General features: G+C 38.3%; 2 protein-coding genes across 10 annotated transcripts in view; one reads left to right on the plus strand and one right to left on the minus strand.

Annotated features, from left to right (window-relative positions):
* The window catches only part of GYG1 (glycogenin 1), a 36,783-nt gene extending 23,541 nt beyond the window's left edge, over positions 1-13,242 (plus strand). The window contains exons 6-8 of one of the 3 annotated variants that reach the window (XM_005546054.3): positions 9,469-9,688; positions 12,059-12,109; positions 12,370-13,242. In XM_005546054.3, the coding sequence (XP_005546111.2) occupies positions 9,469-9,688; positions 12,059-12,109; positions 12,370-12,543 (445 nt within the window). In that variant the 3' untranslated portion in view covers positions 12,544-13,242. The remainder of the gene's footprint in view (positions 1-9,468; positions 9,689-12,058; positions 12,110-12,369) is intronic. The other 2 variants (XM_045386803.2, XM_005546056.3) reach the window with 2 other exon arrangements.
* Positions 13,243-15,697: 2,455 nt separating this feature from the next.
* The window catches only part of HLTF (helicase like transcription factor), a 55,414-nt gene continuing 50,704 nt past the window's right edge, over positions 15,698-20,407 (minus strand). For 4 of the 7 annotated variants that reach the window (XM_005546061.4, XM_005546058.4, XM_005546059.4 and 1 more), the window contains exon 25: positions 15,698-17,940. In XM_005546061.4, coding sequence (XP_005546118.2) covers positions 17,788-17,940 — 153 coding nt within the window. In that variant the 3' untranslated portion in view covers positions 15,698-17,787. The remainder of the gene's footprint in view (positions 17,941-20,407) is intronic. The other 3 variants (XM_074031258.1, XM_005546060.4, XM_005546057.4) reach the window with 1 other exon arrangement.

Here is a 20,407-nt window from a genome sequence, read left to right on the forward strand (position 1 = left end):
TCTTTGGGAGGCCAAGGAGGGTGGATCTCTTGAGGTCAGGAGTTTGAGACCAGACTGGCCAACATGCTGAAACCCTGACACTACTTAAAAAAAAAAAACATATATATAAATATATAAAAATTAGCTGGGCATGGTGATGCATGCCTGTAATCCCAGCTACTCAGAAGACTGAGGCACAAGAATGGCTTGAACCAGGGAGGCGGAGGTTGGAGTAAGCTGAGATTGCACCACTGCACTCCAGCCTGGGTGACAGAGCAAGACTGTCTCTAAAAGGAAAAAAAAAAAAAAAGACATAACTTCCTCAGAAGTCTCAAATCTGTGGGCCACAAACTGTATTTATCACACAAATATGTTTTATTTCTGCTACACAGAATTTTTTTTTTTAACTTAATTGTCAATGCTTTAAAAATTAGGGAATTTCACATAAAACCTAGGTTTCCAATATCTTTGGAAAAATCAGGTATTTGGTAGGATATGTCAAATGTGACTGTTACAGGTTTGTGGTCTAAGTCACTGGAATGATAGAGTTACCATTTCCTGAAATGGGAAAGAACATGGGGGAAGCAAGTTTGTAGGGGTAGGGATTGGTCAGAAATGAACGGAATGTATTAGGTTTTAGATGTATAAAGTTTGAGGTGCATATGAGCATCCTAGTGAAAGTATGAAATAGCTAAGTAGAGATAAAAGTCAGGAGTTCCAGAGAGAAGTCTGGAACATATGAGAGTTGTCAGCATATAATGATACTTATAGTCATGAGACAAGATGATGTAGCCAAGGGAGTGATTATCAGTAGAAGGGTCCTGAGGATTGACCCAACGGCAGGAAGATAGTAGGGACAAGAGAATAGAAGAATAGGAACAAGAGACAGCAAGGCATGTGGGAACCCAGGGAAGCGTGGTATTGCAGAAGCTGAGCAAGGAAAAGGTTTCAAGGAGGAAGGAGTGATCTGTGTCTGTGTCAGATGCTCACAGATATAAGGTCAGATATGAAGACAACTGAGAATTGGCACTGGATGTGGAATGTGGAGGTTCCTGGTGACTTTGGCAGGAGGACGTCTGGTGGAGTGGTGGGGGAGAAAGCCTGACTGAAGTGGGTCCAGGAGAATGAAGGAGGAGAATTAGAGGCAATGAATGTACACAGCTCTTCTGAGGCATCTGCTCTAATGGGGTGGCAGCTGGATGGGAATGTAGGTTCAAGAGAGGGTGGCGGTGATTGTTGTGTAAAGATAGATGTCACCACAGCATGTTTTTGTATTGATAGGAATGATGTTGGGGGTGGGGTCGGTGACATTAACAATGCAGAAAACTGAGGGGAGACGCTGGAGTGATGTCCTTGGATAGGTGAAAGGGGACGGCACCTAGAACACAAGTGGAGAGACTGGCTTCAGATAAGAGCCAGGACAGGCCGGGCGCAGTGGCTCATGCCTGTTATCCCAGCACTTTGGGAGGCCGAGGTGGGCGAATCATGAGGTCAGGAGATTGAGACCATCCTGGCTAACACAGCCAAACCCCATCTCTACTAAAAATACAAAAAAATTAGCCGGGTGTGGTGGCGGGTGCCTGTAGTCCCAGCTACTCAGGAGGCTGAGGCAGGAGAATGGTGTGAACCCGGGAGGCAGAGCTTGCAGTGAGATCATGCCCACTGCACTCCAGCCTGGGCGACAGAGCAAGACTCTGACTCAAAAGAAAAAAAAAAAAAAAGAGCCAGGACAGTTTATCCTTGGTAACATGAAGGAAGGCAAAGTGTATAGGCACAGATGCTTGTGGGCAGGTGTTATGTTTTGGCTGAATGAATGAATGAGCAATCAGCCAATAGAGGCTAAGAATGACATGCTACCTCCACGAGAGTCTCTCTAGTGGCTGGTGTTGTAAGTCCTTCTCTGACCTGGTCCGTGAAGAGAGGCCAGCCTAGAAGATAATGTTGTTGACTAGGACCTAGTCTAGGTTATTAAAGTCTGGGTTTGAGTGCTGACATTGTTCTGAGTTCCAGGGTATTACTGGGAGGATTAGTTGGCAAGGCAAAGAAATTGGATGAGTGTCTGGTCAGTTGTTTGCTGGGGGTAACAGCTCTCTTCTAGTGATGGGATGTGCACCCTCTTATGTTCCTCAGGCCCCACCTCAGCAAGTCCACTCCTCCTCTCTATGATCAGCCCCACTCCTTGGTCACTTGGGTTTGTGACTCCTAACTTAGATTGTGAGTGCGTGAGAGAGGAGAGGTGTGCAGTTGGTTGTGGGAGAAGGGCTTGTGTGTGGCTCTGCCCATGTGTGCAAGTGAGTCTGAGAAGGTGCATGATCGTGAGTCGCAACATAATAGAGAACATGAGCCACAGAAGCGGGCAAGAGGATGCTTGGCACTGCTGCCACGATTCCCAGAGAGGTGTCGCATAAGCAGTGCTGTCTTTCTCTGTATCTGATTGAACAATGTACAAAAAGAGCTTAGTGAGGAGTAAAATTGCTCCTGTGTGTGCTGTCATAAACCAGTTCCTTTTCTGTTCTAAACAGTTCTGTAGTCTCATCCACATGTTACTGGCTGTTTCTCAACTACTAAACTAGTCATGAAAATTCTATCTGATCTTTTGGTAATATCAGGTCACAGGGATAATTTTAACGGCTAACATAAGCAGTATTATTGCTGGCTTGTGTTCAAACTATGTCTTGTGATCTGGACGACCCTTTTGAGATTCTATCAAGTTAAAATTAGAACATTTATTTTAAGAGATGTATGCAAGCTGAGACAAATCCCCATTACTGGGTCAGAATGAATGACTGTCAGTAATTTACAGACAATTGTGACGTGTACCCAACTCTTTTTTTTTTTTTTAATTCCTGGCTGGTAGTTTAGTGGTAAGTCAGGGAGTGAGTCAGTGAATCTTACGGTTATCCTTACTCTGGGTTGAGGTCAGTTCAGTGCTATCTTCTGACATCAACATTTCCCCTTCTTATTCTTTGGTGGAGTATTTTGCTTTTCTTTTATTTAGTTTTTTTGTTTGTTTGTTTTTGATGGTTTTTTTTTTTTTTTTAGAGACACAGTCTTGCTCTGTTGCCCAGGCTAGAGTGCAGTGGTGTGGTCTTGGCTCACTGCAACCTCCACCTCCTCCCGGTTCAAGTAATTCTCCTGCCTCCGCCTCCCAAGTAGCTGGGAATACAGGCACACACCGCCATACCCAGCTAGTTTTTTTTTTTTTTTGTATTTTAGTAGAGACGGGGTTTCACCGTGTTGCCCACGCTGGTCTCGCACTTCTGAACTCAGGCAGTCTTCCTGCCTGGGCCTCCCAAAGTGCTAGGATTACAGGCGTGAACCACCACACCCAGCCTCTATTTTGTTTTTAGCTGTGCAATGTAAATTCTGACTGCTTGTTGCATTTGGTGGGAGAGATAAAACACTAGAAAAATATCCTGGGTTACCCTTTTATAAAGTCTTCCCCTAAATTTGCATTTAGGTTAACTTAAGAAGTAGTTTCTCCTTTTACTTATGACATTTGGCCTTATTTCATTTTGATACGGTAATTCTCTATTTTCATAAATGACTAAAGGGTAAATTGATTATGATAGAAAATGATCTTTTGAAGACATTTCTCAGAGAACAAAGTCGAGACATAAAAATAATTACTTGAAATTAATATCTAGATTGAAACTCTAGATATGAAAACAGACTAGTGTTCAAGACTTGTTGCTCATTCTTTTTGTGTATGATGTGTCTTATGAAAGCTTATAGAGCCAGCCCTCTAGGTTCCTTTGCTGTGTAAATAACTGTTTAGTTGTACAATTAGAGCATAATGAGAGTTAAAAAGACTCCTAAACCTTCATATAAGATGGCCATTGTTGGGTCCAGGCAGTATCCCTCATATCAAGCCAAGTGCTGCCCTAGATGAGTTCTGGGAACATACTTGTGATATGACTGCCTTACACAAAGTTGCAAAATCTGGCTTCACTTCCCTCTCACCCTCCTATCCAAGCCCCATTTTTCCCCACTTAACAGCTTCCTTATTTCTCACTTTTCTGCCCTCTTCCCACCCTCAAAGGGCTCTTGGGCTGGTCCGAACCTTCCATGTTCAGTGACTCATCCAGGCCTGCTCTTCTCATAAAAAGCTGGTCCTCTAAAACCTCCGACCACTCACTACCACTGTCCATTTCCATAGATATTAGGTGTGTAACAGTTTGATTAAAGTAGTGTCAGGCCAGGCACGTAATGTCAGGCTCACACCTGTAATCCCAGCACTTTGGGAGGCAGAGGCAGGTGGATCGCTTGAGCTCAGGAGTTCAAGTACAGCCTGGGCAACATGGTGAAACCTCGTCTCTACCAAAAAAAAAAAAAAAAATTACAAAAACTAGCCAGGCATAGTGACTTGTGCTTATAGTCGCAGCTACTTGGGAGGCTGAGGTGGGAGAATTGCTTGTGCTTCAGAGGTTGAAGTGCAGTGAGCCGAGATGAGATTGCACCACTACACTCGAGCCTGAGTGACAGAGTGAGACACTGTCTAAAAAAAAAAAAAAAGAAAGTAATGTCAATACCTAATGCATCTAAAAGCATTTCCATTCCTTACTGGACAGAAAGAGGGCTGAGCATAGCCCATACCCATGATATCTGCATCCTTCGCGTGATTCCTGTATGCCCCAGAATCTCTCTTACCTCCCCTCTCATGCTTCTCTGTGCCTTCACACCCCTGAGTCTGTTTCAAGTTTGCCACATAGTAAACTGGCGCCAACTAATTTTTAAAGAAACCTACTTACATCCTAACACTTTGTGATTTGTTTCATTGCAATGTAGGTGGCTGTTGGGAGGCTCTATCACTGTGCAGTACTGCCCTCCACAATCCTGCTCACCTCTCCTGTCTCTCCCCACGCACCCCCTGTCTTGCTGGCACCCAAGGAATTTCTTGCCTTAGGGCAGAAAAAGCAGTCTCACCCACATTTAGGACCCCTTAAGATCCCAGTTTCTACTTTAACAGTCTTACCAAGGGATTTCTTAAAACGAAAACTGCCCTGTCTATGAAAGGACTATCCAGCGGATACAGCTTTTTCACTTTGTTAGAATAGGTAAAGAAGGTAATTTGAGAAAGGAGGATCCTTCCCCTGACCACAGGGAGTAACAGATTTAGAATTAAAGAGATACTCAGAGACATGGATTCATAAAGGCAGAGATCAGTGCCTAAGCCACAGTGAAATGCAGGGTGTGGATTGTTTCCAAATGGTGTTCCTGTTGACATTCAAGAGGAAGGCCATAGGCCATACGGAGAGGTATTTAACCAGCATGGAGCTGGTATCCAGGAGGGCTGCAGAGGCCTCTTGAACCAGTCATGTGGACGTCCAGAACCAGGCTGGGATACAGACGGAGCTAGAGGCTCAGGTGTATATTCTTGCTTACAGCAGAGGGCAGTCCGTGTGCAGGTGGATTGGAACATTGTGCCCTTCCTCTGCATGAGCTGTGACACCCAAATCCAGAGACAGGAGCTGGGCAGGCCCTTAGACAATGTCCAGCACAGTCTACTTGTGAGTCACCTGCTGATCTTAAGCACCACCCATTTCTTGTTCTTCCCTTTTTTCCTTAACCTCTGTTGCAAACTGCATCCTTCTAAAAAGTCTTTCTTCAGTCTTCTTGAATGCTAAGTTACTTACTTCATAACATGCTTTCCTATTGGTTACTTTCTGTTGCTGGGTCCTTAACTATACTTGGGGGATTGCCAGGATTCTTAGGCATACCTTTTCCACTTTCATATTAACTGTCCATCGGCAGGAGTTAATCCATAAATTAACAAATGTCACTCTCAGACAATACCCTTATAATTCTGGGAGTGTCTTACAATAGCAGCCTAGTCATGGCTAAGAGCCTTGGCTCTGCAGCCAGACTGCTTGGATGGAATCCCAGCCTTGTCACTCACCAGCCATGGGATCCTGGACAAGTTATTTAACTTCTTCATGCCTTGGTTTCCTCACATTGTCATTTTGGAGATTAACTGAGTAAACCAAGCAAACACTAACCAATGCCTGCGATATATGAATACTTTATATTCTTATTATGAGTTATTACTACTGCTTAGTCATTAGTGAACTGTCAAGAGAACAGGTTAGAAAAGAATAGTTTACATTATATTCATGTTTTAACTTATTTTAATTAGTATTACTATCATGCTATGACTGTATGACATTTATATTAAGTCTAGGCAAATCATGGGCTGAAGCTTAGCAGTTAAGTTAAAACAAGAGGATCAAAAAGTTAACACAAGAGGATCTAAATAGGTGCTGTGGCTGCAGGCAGGGAAGTTGAGTCAGGAGGGGTGAATGTCCGAGGAGGTGGAAGGAATATCTCATTCTTATGCGCTCTATTTCGGTTTTAGGCTTATGGGTTTATATTGCTAGGATGGGGCAGTGCCTTCCCTCCACTCTGCAACACAGGAGTCAGAGCTGTGTGATGGGTTCCCCCATCCTCATTAGAACATTTGTTGAAGGCAGTCATCTGACTCTTCCATGCATTGTCCCTGCCCCCACTTCCTGCATAAAGCCACCTCTAAAAATCCCACCTGCATTCATTGCTTTGGAATTTCAGTAGCCCTTAATGTCAGTACTGCCCTGATAGCCCCAACTTGTCACCTTGCTTATTTTTATGCAGATGACCTATCTTCCTGTTTGAACAAAAGCCTTTTGGGGCCACACAGTGAGCATAGTGCCATATGCCTAACAGTTGCTTATTTAATCGATAGCTTTATCTGTGCACAAATTTGGGCATCAAACTTTACTCCTACTCTTTTTATCCTTTTAAGGATTAAATAGAGCAAGAGGGTTGTGTGTGTTACATATACTATGTGTATAAAATAAAGAGTAAGCTTGGGGATACCAAATATCCTCTTCATTTATCAGAAGAAACAAACCATGGAATGATCAATTAACCTTAAGAGGAAGGAGCTTTACAAATAGGCTATATTTTTCTTGCATGCTTTTTGGAGCAGCAGCAGCATGGTAGGATGGTAAGTGCTCATGCCTTAGAGGTAAAACCACGTCAAACCCCATCTCTAACACTTAATAGTTGTGTGACCTTGGGCATCTCACTTCAGTCTCTCACAGCCTCAGTTAACACATTGGTAAGATTTACCTTGTAGAAATATTATTATTCCCCATCATATCCTTAAAGAATTTGGTCTCCAAATATAGTAAACTCTGATGATAGCTTTTTAACCGGTTCCTAAGTGTTTTTTTTTTTTTTAGATAAACTTTAGGGGATAGGAAGGGTTACATGAGTTTGTATTATTTTGATCAGTATATCATGCTCACGTATCTTGGTTGCCTGTAGTATAAATCTACTGAAATCTAACACTTGAGCCCAGTACCTGAGGTTCTGTCCCATTTTACTTTTCTTTCCCTACTCAAAGCTTCCTCTCTGGCTCTCACAGAGGATACCTGGTCAAGCACACAGGTGCTCACCTGATACCTGCCGTTGCCTGCCTGGAATTCCCTACAATATCATCAGCTACCCGGATCACATCTGCTGTATAAGCTTGAAGTCACATCCCACTATCTTAGCACCCCTGCTCCCGCTGCAGCTGGATAGTGCCCTTCCTGCTGTGAATTCCTGAGCACTCACTGTTCCTATTTTTGCTTTGACTCTTGTTACATTCACGTTTGTTTTTTGTTTTTATATACATAGATTTCCTCCCAGCTAGAACAGGACCACACTTTACTCCTACTCTTTTAAAGATATTCTTTATTGTGAAATGGAGCATATATACAAAAGAATACCTATTTAAAAATGTGTATTGTTTAAAAATGTCACCCAAGTTAAGACATAGAACACAACCAGTGCCTTAGAACCTCTTTTTGTCCCTTCCCAATGATAGCTTCACCTTTCCCCCAGAGGTAACCAGCATCATTAAATTTACATTGATTATAGTTTTCTGATCTTTAAACAGTACCTTTTTTCTTGTTTTGCCTTTTTTTTTTTTTTTTTTTTTTTTTTGAGACAGAGTCACCAGGCTGGAGTGCAGTGGCGCAATCTCAGCTCACTCTAACCTCCGACTCCCTGGTTCACGGGATTCTCCTGCCTCAGCCTCCCAAGTAGCTGTGATTACAGGCATGTGCCACCACACCCAGCTAATTTTTGTATTTTTAGTAGAGACAGGGTTTCACCATGTTGGCCAGGATGGTCTCCATCTCCTGACCTCATGATTTGCCTGCCTCAGCCTCCCAAAGTGTTGGGATGACAGGCGTGAGCCACTGTACCCAGCCTGTTTTGCCTTTATGTAAGTGGAATCGTATATATGTAATTGTTTGACCCATTGCTTTTTTCAACATAAATGTTCTAAAAATTCATCTTTTTGCTGCATGATGTATATAGCTATAGTTCATTCATTTTAGATTGTATTCCATGCTATGAATATAGCAGAACTTTTCCTTTAAAAAAGATGGCTGTATAACTAAAGTCTCAGTCATTTTCAACAATAAGCAAATATTTCTTACTTATATGTTGGTGGGTTGGCTAGGACAGCTCTGATGATCTCAGCAGAGTTTGGAGCTAGGCTACAGGTTTGGTCCCGATCTGTTCCATGTTTCTTTTTTCTGGAACCAGCAAGCACCCAGGCATATTCTGCTGGCAGAAGTTTTAACTTCTCAGAGGGTGAACAGAAATAAGCATTGCTTCTGTAAGGCACACTGTCACTTCTGCTCATATTGTCTTAGTCAAGTCAAGCCATAGGACACGTCCAACATCAGGTGGGAAAGTGTCCTCCCCCGATGAGGCTGGGAGTAATGTATACTTGCTGAGCAAAAATCTAATACAGACATTTGGGTTGTTTCCAGTTTTTGACTGTTTCAAACAGTGCTGCTGCTGCTGTGAACATTTTGATTATATCTCTTGTTGCACATACACAAGCATTTCTTTAGTGTATATGCTTAGGAGCTGAGCTGCTGGATTGTACAGCATGAGCATTTTTAACTTTACTAGGTAATACCAAATACTTTCCAAGTAGTGTGCCTGTTCTATCCACAATGGATTGGTGCTTCAGTGTTGCAGCGAACCAATACTACATTTACATTTTTTGTATGTATTTAACATAACACACAGCTGAGTAAGTACTTTTAAAAGTATCTGTCTCACAGTGTCACAGTGAACTCAGTTTGATCTTGAACCCTTACTGCAGGATGGAAAGTACGCTGTTAAGGCCATAGAATAGGGAGGCCAAGGCAGGAGAAATCGCTTCAGGCCAGGAGTTCAAGACCGGGCTGGACAACATAGCAAGAGCCTGTCTTTACAAAAAAAAAAAAAATTAAACATTAGCTAGGCATGGTGGCCTGTGCTACTCAGGAGGCCTAAAGGTGGGAAGTTAGAGGCTGTAGTGAGCTCTCATGCTACTGCACTCCAGCCTGAGAGTGAGACACTCTCTCTTAAAAAAAATAAAAAGACAGCTGCAGAAAAGTGCTGCTTATCTTTCTGTCAGTACTCAGAATCCACTAACTGTTTCAACTTGCGTTCACTTGGCAGGTTTGGTGCAAGTGCCAAGGTTGTGCATTTCCTGGGACGAGTCAAACCATGGAATTATACTTATGATCCCAAAACAAAAAGTGTCAAAAGTGAGGCCCATGATCCGAACATGACTCATCCAGAGTTTCTCATCCTGTGGTGGAACATCTTTACCACCAACGTTTTACCTCTGCTTCAACAATTTGGCCTTGTCAAAGACACCTGCTCATATGTAAATGTGGTAGGTTCTGTTTCTTTTCTTCAGATCATTTAATGCTGCTTTTTAAAAACTTGTTGTATCAATAGAGACATGGAATATTTAGCAGCATTTTAAACAGAGATAAATAAAATTTTGTGGAAAGAAAATGGTAACCATCTTAGAGGGGAGAAACATTCCCAGCAAGAAGTAGCAGAAATAAACTGTGTGGCAGATTTCTTTAGATCCGAGAACATAGTTTTTAAAGAATTTTCTATATATACCCGTATATTTTAACTCTAGAATTCTTAGCCCATTCTCCTCTGAAAAGATTTTTAGATTATTCCTAAAGTAGTGGTCTATAAAAATAACACCCCATTGAATGTTTTAGGAACTGCAAACATTTAGATGTATCTACTTTATATTTGCCATCTGCTTAGAAGAATGTGTTTTCAGTGAAAATCACAATATGAACATACAGTAAATACTTTTGTAGGATTATTTTTATTTCCTATGTTTGTACTCCTAAGATTACTATAGGATCTTGAAAAAGAAATATCTTTGTAGGAGGGAGATGACATGTTAACATTTATAACAACCCTGTTTAGCATATTTTCTCACTTTAAGGGTCTTCTCTGAGGTTTGTTCTTATGAAAGAATTGGAGGAGGATGAGGAATGAAACTGTTACATATTCAGATATAAATAAGAGAACAGAATGGGGAGATCATAAGAGATTATTCGCTTTTCTGTGGTACAGATTTTAGCCATTTCACTTACTAGCACTTACTAAGATATAGAAAGGAGAAAGGGAGAAAGAACTAACACTTGCATTCTTACTCTGAGTGCTTTATATGGATCATGACATAATATTTGTACAGCAGTGGTCCCCAACCTTTTTGGCACTAGACACTGGTTTTGTGGAAGACAGTTTTTCCATGGACCAGTATGGGGGATGGTTGTGGGATAAAACTGTTCCACCTCAGATCATCAGGCATTAGATTTTCATAAGGAGCATACCACCTAGATCCTTTGCATGCACAGTTCATAAGAGTTCATGTTTCTATGAGAATCTAACCACCTCTGATCTGACAAGAGGCAGAGCTCAGGTGGTAATTCTTGCTCGCCTGCCACTCACCTTCTGCTGTGCGGCCTGGTTCCTAATAGGCCATGGACCACTACTGGTCTGTGGCCTGGGGGTTGGGGACCCCTGTCATGCAGTACTTAAAACCACCTGGCACATCGTAAATGCTTAATGAAAGTTACCCTTTCTTAACCCTTAAAACCACTATATTAAGTACTATTAGTATTGTTAAGTATATTAAGTATTATTAATATCTCCTTTTATAGGTAAATTAACCAAAGCTTAAAGAAGTTATATAACTTGTCTTAGTTGTGTAACAGACTAGTCAAGTAGCAGAATGGGCTTCAAACCCAGGTCTGAAGAGACTTATCCTTATGAAAATTTGAGATGGACTATGCTTAAAAGTAGCCACCTACAGCCCAGAATTAAGATAGTACCTTTTATGGCAGGTGAAGGGAGAGTTACACTTTAAATGCTAAACTATTTTAAGTTATGTCCAGTGTATTTGGCCTGACCTCAGGGGCCTCTCTTTTAGGGTATAAATTCACAGCCCCCCTATTGTGAACAGAGGACTCTGGAATGCCTCTGTATCATTACTGTTGCCAAGTACAAGGCAAAGGCAGGACTATCCAATGGAAGGCCTTATGTTGCCTCAGCTATAATGCAATCCTATAGACCCAAACACCTTAAAGTTCCACTGAATTTAAATACATACCTATATGCTTACATATATATGGTAACAAAAACAGTCAAAACACTTTTTCCACCATTTTCTCTGTTAAAAGCAATGCTTGTCTGTATTCATTTACCTTCCTTTTTCTCTGCTAAGATTTCCAGTACCTTTGCACCTTAGTACTTTTTGAAGGACAGCATTGGTAAATTTGTGGTACATGTGAAGTTGATCACCCATGTACATGTAATGAGAATCAAATTTAATGTAGACTAGGTCTGCTTTGTTTGTTGCACATCTTACCCTGTTCCTTCTGCAATATGAGGGCTGGAATTATGAACCAAGGAAAGGTGAAGATGGGAATTGAAAGATGTTCAAAAGTAAATTAAATGAACAGATGCTACTTGGTAATCCAAATGAAAGCTTGAACAAGCAGAGAAGTTTGGTACCTAGTCTCAAACCAGTTTAACTTTCCTTCTTACAATGTGATAACTGAGTATGTGTTGCGGCTCTCTAGTTAGGTTCTTTCTGAAATGTAGCCTGTTGGGGTATCATTTTGTTTAAGTTCTCAACCTTTCAGAGCCCACACAGATTGAGAATTTATCTTGAGACTTTGTGTTCCCTTGCCCATCCATCTTACACTTTCTAATGAACTGTTTGCAGCTTTCAGACTTGGTCTATACACTGGCTTTCTCTTGTGGCTTCTGTAGAAAGGTATGCAGAACTTAAACATTAACCCTAATTACTTTGTTCTCCCAATGTTTTCACTGAGTCAAGAAGTCTTCATTTTGTTAGGAAAAAATCATATAATGTTTATATTTTTGTGTCTTTTTTGTTTGTTTCATGTAATACTTTTCAGTTTTTGCTACTTTGCATGATTCATCCTGGCTTTTCTCACTGTCTTCAGTTTATTGCATTCTTTAAAACAGTTTGATTTTCAGCTCTCATAGAGTCAATTATGCTTTCCTTTCTAGGAAGATGTCTCAGGAGCCATATCACATCTGTCCCTTGGGGAGATCCCAGCTATGGCACAGCCATTTGTATCCTCGGAAGAACGGAAGGAGCGATGGGAACAGGGCCAGGCTGATTATATGGGAGCAGATTCCTTTGACAACATCAAGAGGAAACTTGACACTTACCTCCAGTAGAAACACTGCATTTTTCTGTGAACACATTCACTTCACAAGCCTTGTTTCTGATACTTAGTATCTAGAGCTGGGTTGAAAAAAGTCTGTTACAGTTGCTAGAGGTTTTCATTAAAACTTATCAGATGAGAGGTTTTTTTAGGATAAGAGGTGAGAACTGGGCAAAGTTGTGAAGCAGCAATTCTGTTATATGGACAGTGTTCTGCTTTATAATCCTATTTAGCTTGTTTCAGAAATTCTTTTGTTGACTGCCAACATACAAAGTAAGGAAAACTCAATATTAAGCTATTAAGACAGCTGTATCAATTCTTAAAATCTGCAGAGCCTGCTTCAAAGTCAGTCCCTCCCTTCAGAAGCAGACATGGCATCTGTTCCTTGCTTGCTTGTTGGTTGTGCCTACCTTTCACGAGACCTGAATCTTAGAATTGCCCAGTGCTGCCAGTGAGTGAGTGTAATTCTGCTTTCAGGTAAAGATAAGCTATATTAACACTGCTGAGTGATTCATAAACGTATCAGCAAATACCTTTAACCCATTTTATTTCCTGGTCTTAGTGTCTGAAGATGCTCACCAGTTTTCTATGTACAGTAAGGCAGCATGCTAAAATGCTTTTGTTCAGTTCTGTATATTTGAAAATAGCAGCGTGTTTTCTGATGGTTACCTGTGGTGGCACCCTGTACAAAAAATAAAGACTTACTGCTGTATCTTGGTTGTTGAATTAAATTAAGGAATCTTACCACACCCTTGAACAAATCTATTAGGGAATTTTTCATAATTTTTGGAATTTGTCATAGTCTTAAAAAAGTGTAGCTTGACATTGGGATATATGCTTTAAAAACTGGTATCTATGATTTCAATCTAATTGTTTTTCTGTGATGGTGATGGATCTGACAGAACAAACTAAGATCAAACTTACATCGTGTCATTCATACTGCACCTCCCTATTATGGGTATTTAGCTATTTAGAATATTTTAACCTTTAAAGTCGTTCCTAACTGTCAGAATCAGTACATCACTACTAGTGTTGTATCGATGATTTAAAATGATGGAATGGAAAAGCGTATTTATTAAATTTATAGATTATCCTAGGTTGTAAGAGATGGCAAGCTAAAGAAGGGTAGGATCCAAGATGACCTTTTAAAACTAAAATGAGTGGTCAGAAATGATTCTATGGAAGAAAACAGGACAGTTAACCATGACAGGAAGAAACTTTAGAGGTTTGATTGGGCAAAAGCTGCATAGCTTTTGTGACTTAGCCTTCAAGGTCACCCTCCTTACTCATATTGATGTGAATTAACATACAAGCATATAGACAGCTTAAGTCAAGAATGGTTGGGGCCACCTTGAAGGCTGTTACCATAGGAGCTCAAGAAGAACCTGAGGCTTTACCTAGAGTTATAAAATATTAAATGATAAATGACTTCTGAAAAGAAACTAGCTATTTGGACTGGTGAAGAATGAGTCACTATTGATCTTCAAGTACAATGAAGCATTTACCGAAGACTGACTGAAGTGCCTCCATGTGTCAGGTGCTGTGGCACAGAGACTTCTCAAAATAATTTTAGCTAGTCGGAGGTCTTTCTGGCTTCCGAGTCCCTGGTTAAGATTAACAGAAACACAGTCTTCAGATAAAAAATGTCTTATTTTTGTGGACATTCAATATGCATTCAGCGTTTTTTCTATTTACTACCCCGTTCATTCTCTAATTTTTACACAGTAGCATAATGAAGCTCTAAGGTGAAAAGCTGACATAACTTTTAATTTTTTTTTTTTTTTTTTTTGAGACGGAGTCTTGCTCCGTCACCAGGCTGGAGTGCAGTGGCGCAATCTCCGCTCACTGCAACCTCTGCCTCCTGGATTCAAGAGATTCTCCTACCTCAGCCTTCTGAGTAGCTGGGACTATGGGCACATACCACCATACCCAGCTAATTTTTGTATTTTTAGTAGAGACAGGGTTTCACCACATTGCCAGGATGGTCTCAAATCTCGACCTCGTGATCCACCCACTTTGTCCTCCCAAAGTGCCGGGATTACAGGCGGGAGCCACTGCGCCCAGCCAATTTTTAAATTTCAAATAAGTAGTGAAGGCTATTAACTTTTGGAATCAGAAAGAATGACAAGCTTGCCATAAGACATAGCATATAATGCTGTTCAGTTATTTGGCTAGAAAGTCACTGAACTAAACATTTTTTTCCTTCTATGATCTATGTCTTAAGGTGAAGTATTAACTTTTCCATATAAAGCTATACAAATATTGGAAAATCTTTTCTAGGGAGTCCAGAATACTAAGGGTTACTAGTATGTATAAAGCAACAGTAACTCAAACTCAACAGTAACTTAGTAAAATGTATAAAAAGGCAACAGTAACAAGATTTATATTTGCAGAGGTGATCCATATATATTTATCCCCTTGCAATGGTAGGTATGACCTTTGATTTTAAGACAAACTTACCCACAACAGAGGTCAAATCCACGCCTTTGGAGATTAGCTCCATGGTGGAACATAAAGTAAATATTTACCTTAATTCTCCTTATACCCATATTGTCCTGCTGTATAACACATTTTGCAGATATTTTGAAGTTAATGTGTTAAAAACTTGAGGTTAAACATTTGAGTTGTTATAAGCCAAACATCAAATGTGCCCTTATATTTTTAATGAAGCTCATCCAAATGCTAATGCATAAATCTTGGCAAGTACTATAAATAAAACAAGAAAAAAATACAGCAATGTATTTGCCATTCCCCAAAACAGCACACACTGCCGAAGATAATTTCATTAGTACTCACTGGTAACAAACTGCATGTGGTTAGTTTCTGTTTCCAATTCTAGAGCTGTAATTTTAAGGACAAAATATACAGTGATTCAGAGTGCTATCTGTGTGTATATAGGTATTATCACAACTCCTTTTTTTCTTCCAGATGAGGAAATTAATTGGGACCAATGTTTTTAGATCAAGCCATTTTAAATAAGCACTCTGATTTCTGAACAAGAATTTCAGCCAGTTAAATTGAGTAAAATAAAGGTAGGATATGAGTACATTATTCTGTTACAGTAATCTTCGTGTACTCTCAATAAAAACGTAACACTTGCATAGAAAGGTCACTATTAATGAAGGATTTATTTTATTTGAAAATAAAGTCAAAATTATGGCACCAAGGAGGGTAATAAACATTTGAAATTTTTATTGATTTTTAAATTTAAAATCCAGTTTTAACCACAAAATTGTTTGAATCACAACTGGTAATACAATGTCTTCAATATTTTTCTAAAGTTATTTTTCTATGTAATAATAAAACAGCATAGCATAATAGGAAGTTTACGTTCCAGTGGCTTTTTTATATATTTATCCTTCTTAGGAAGGACAAATTAAATTTTTTTAATTAAACTTTTTAAAATTTAACAACATCTAACAGAACTGTACAAAACAAGACATTTTTTAAACAAATTGCCAAACTTATGAGTGTGTTTTAAAAACAACTTTGTAAATATCTGGGCAAAGAAGTAAGCTGTCCTCCCTTTACCTTCACAGTGAGTTTGTAAGGCTTTGTCTTTGTAAGCAGGAAGAGTAGATTGTGTTGTTTTTTGCCAAAAACTGTTTATACTTAATCTCACTGAAGTATTGCTATATGGAGAACCCATACTCTGATCAACTTGATTTTTTTGTGTGTAATGCTTGATCTACCAGGTAACTTCCCTACTGCTCCTAATGCCAGTGGGCTAATCCCAAATTATTATTCCACTATCATCCCTGTAGAAAGGTCTTGGTTTTGATGAAAATCAGCCCGTTCCTTACCTGCTACCGCCTCAAAAAGGGACCAGGAAGATTCTAGCTGGCTAATTCACTGTTCCCTTTGAGCAAAAAAACAGGGCACAGGGAGAAAAGGACTTAGATGGTGAGAGATTTGGCATATACCTTCAATGTGCGCCCTATAACACAACATTGTCTCTGATCTCATCTTTCTATCAAATCACTTCCAACACTCCAAGTAAAGTCTCAGGTATTCTTACATCTGTATCATCAAACATGAAGCTTCTCTTGTTAGAGTAATTAATCTTTGGATTAAAGTTTCCCTTTGAAATAAAACCACCTACCTAATCTGACTGCTAAATTTCTAGCTTGTTTGTTTTAAATATGCTCAGGAGTCAACCCAGAATTCTGCAGCAAATAAGTTTGCTTATTAACAAAAAAGTAAAAAAAAAAAAAAAAAAGATAGTCTCTACGGATAGATGTAAGGATGAATTACTTAAGTTCAAAATTAAATTCTGATTCTAAACACAACAATTTTTTACATTCAGGATTAAGATGTCTTTAAGAGTTGAAACGACTTTGGAGATCATCCAGCCCAACTTCCATCCAGATATCACGCCTCTCACATATAGTAGTCTTCTGAATTATAAAAATTTATAAAGTTACTTCCAAAAAAAGCTACATAAATAAAAATTACCTATTTATAGAAATATCTATTTAGCAGTTCCATAATTTAAAATATTCAAATCAAATTGGGTAGGATTGGTTTGCCTCTCACTCCCACAGACTATATTTACACCCTAGACACAGCAAGTTACATTTAAACAATGAGTGTAGTACTACTTAACTAAAATGGAAAAAATAGTACTCTTAACATAATCCCTAATTTTTTCATGAACATAAAACTCCAAGTCACGTATGTGAATTATATCTCAATGTAGCTGTAGGAAAAATAAAAACCTGTGCTAACCTGGACTTTGGTCTCATTTAAGATTTGGTTCTGGAATGCAAATACGGTTTTTGAAAGCCCAATAAAATTAATTCTTGTATGGTCTGTATATATTGTTTGCAAGGACTACAAACACTGCATCACAAATTGGAGGCTTTGGTAAATAACTAAGTGTCCAACATAGAAAATAACTATTTGGTCAAAAGTATAAAAGGTCTGACCTTATTTGAAATACGAAAAAGCTGAGTACTTGGAAGATATATGAAAATACTCAGCATAGATGCTATGAAAAGCTAAATAACAAAGTAACCTTTTTTCTCAAAAAATTATTTTAGGCCACAGTATATAAGAGAACTTATTGCTATTTGAAGTTTCATTAAAAATAGGTTCGTATATAGAAGAAATTGTGTCAGTAATACCTCTTCACTAATATAAAACAATATGCCCCTTTTAGAAGACATGTTCTCTAGATCTCATTTCTAAAACTGTATTTTTCTCATTTCTAAAACTTAAGTATCCAATCAAACTGACCTTACTAAAATCCCACAAATTATAAATCAATTAATGTTCTGATTTCATTAATTTTGGCTTGTTTCATTTCGTCAGCATTTGGTTTTTTAGTTCCAAAGGCTCCTGCTGCAAGTTCTCTCTTTTTGTTTTGTATTTTCAGCATATTTTCTTCAACAGAGTCCTTTACAATGAACTTTAAAAAGAAAAAAAAATGTTAAATTGGTTAAGTAGTTTTTAAGGCATAAAAAAACTAAATGAACAATTTGCCTAATGGCAAAAACCGCAATTGCTTTTGCACCAAACTATAATAACTCTTTAATAGAACTGAGTTTTGCTTTCTTTACCCAATATGGTTTTCTTATATAAAGAATATGGCTGTACGAATAGAAGTTACAGATCATGAGATAAGCAAAGCAAAAAAGAAAGGATAAAAAAAGCAAACTATATAGGCAACTCTGGAAAAATGACTTCAGCATTATATTAAAAAGGCCACTCTGGCCGGGCGCAGTGGCTCACACCTGTAATCCCAGCACTTTGGGAGGTCAAGGTGGGTGGATCATGAGGTCAGGAGATCGAGACCATCCTGCCTAACACAGTGAAACCCCGTCTCTACTAAAAAACAGAAAAAATTAGCTGGGCGTGGAGGAGGGCGCCTGTAGTCCCAGCTACTTGGGAGGCTGAGGCAGGAGAATGGTGTGAACCCGGAAGGTGGAGCTTGCAGTGAGCTGAGATCACACCACTGTACTCCAGCCTGGGTGACAGAGCGAGACTCCATCTCAAAAAAAAAAAAAAAAAGCCACTTCCAGAAATTCAAGAATGAATCTTTAGTATAATTCATAACACTAACAAAGAGAAAAATAAAACATGATCATCTCATTCCTGATAAAAACTTGATTTTAAAATACTCTAACTACGAATGAATGTCTCAACCTTACATATTTAATGTGAAACAATAAAAGTATTCTCAACAAAACAGAAACAAGTGAAGAATGGTCACTATCTGCTACTATTTAACATTATTTAAGAAGTCCCAATTACTGCCGTAACTAAAGTTATATAATAAAATTTTACTGAAATACATAAAAGATCTACATAAATGGAGAAGAGATACTATGTTCCTGTATAGAAACATTCCTTATTTATAAAGAAAGATAGTTCTCAAAAGTAATAATAAATTCAATAAATCTCAAACAAGATATCTTAAATGGGATTTTATAACCAAAATCTAAAGTTCAATTCAAGAGTAATAATAATAACCACCAATACAATTTTCAAAAAGGGTAATCAGAATATTTTACCCTATCAGATATCAAAACTTACTTTAGGAAACCATAGTTGTGATAAGAGTAATACTGCCCTAAGAAAAGGAAAAGAGATCAACAGAATAGAATAGTCTAGAAAAAGACCCAAGTAATATATATAAATTAGTTTATGATAAAAGTGACATTTCACACTAGTAGGGAAAAAGTTGGAATTTTCAAATAAAAAAATGATATGATGTGACAGAACAAATTGTTCTTCATCTGATCAAAGAATAAGCTTAGACTCATGTCACAAATCATAAAACAAAAAATAAAACCTTCCAAAAGAACCATAAGTAAATACAGAATAGTTGAAAAAATGTGAAAATAAAGCCTTCTGTCCTAGGTAAGACCTTAAAACCTAGAACGTATAAAAAAAGGCTGATGTTTTAAATCATAAAAATTTTAAAGCTTTTTCATAACCAAAAAATGCAGTTTTAAGACAAGGAAGAGTATGGGATAAACCATTTTTAACATACATAAACAGAAGATTTAAAGTCAGACTGTATCAGGGAGTCCTTTATACTATAAAACTATTTGCACCATAACTATGAGCACTGGACAGAAGATACAAATAATTCACGGAAAAAATGTTAATAAACAAGATATGTGAAATATACTCAAGGTTTTAGGTAAATGCAAATTAGAACAGCACTTTTTTGGCCACAGAAGCATAAATTAACAATTTTAATATAAATCCTATTTTGAAACCAACTTGATAGTTAATAAAAATTCTAAATCCAAAATTCTAGTTTTCTTAACTTATCCCAAAGAATTACTTGCATCTATGTGCAAAGATTTATATATAATAATGCTCATTATGGCACTGTTTTTATTAGAAAAAACTTAATGGGTTAAATACGTTATGATGTATCTATAAGGTTTTGCAGAGTAGTCAAATTCAAAGAAAGTAGAATGGTAGTTGCCAGGAGCTGGGGGAGAGGAATGAGAAGTTACTATTTAATGGATACATAGTTTCAGTTTGAGATGATGAAAAAGTTCTGGAGATAGATGATTGTGATGGCTGTTGCATAACAACATGAGTGTACTTAATGCATCTAAACTGTATACTTCAAAATGGTAAATTTTGTATTTTACCACTATTTTTAAAAATGTGTTCATCTAAATGTACTTCTGAGGTAGTCTCCAATGTACAGTTTTAACGGAAACAAGTATGTTGTAGAATAAAGTATAATCTATTTATCTTTAAAAGAATGTTTTTAAGGAGATGTACACATAAACATAAATGTATGTACAGAGAAAGGGCCCTTAAACAGCATATATTAAATTATTGAAGGAGGAAAAAGGTGTATATTTTGCTCTGCATAATTCCACTGAATCATTATAATAATGTATTTG

Source organism: Macaca fascicularis, chromosome 2, assembly GCF_037993035.2.
Source record: "Macaca fascicularis isolate 582-1 chromosome 2, T2T-MFA8v1.1".
Lineage (NCBI taxonomy): Eukaryota > Metazoa > Chordata > Mammalia > Primates > Cercopithecidae > Macaca > Macaca fascicularis.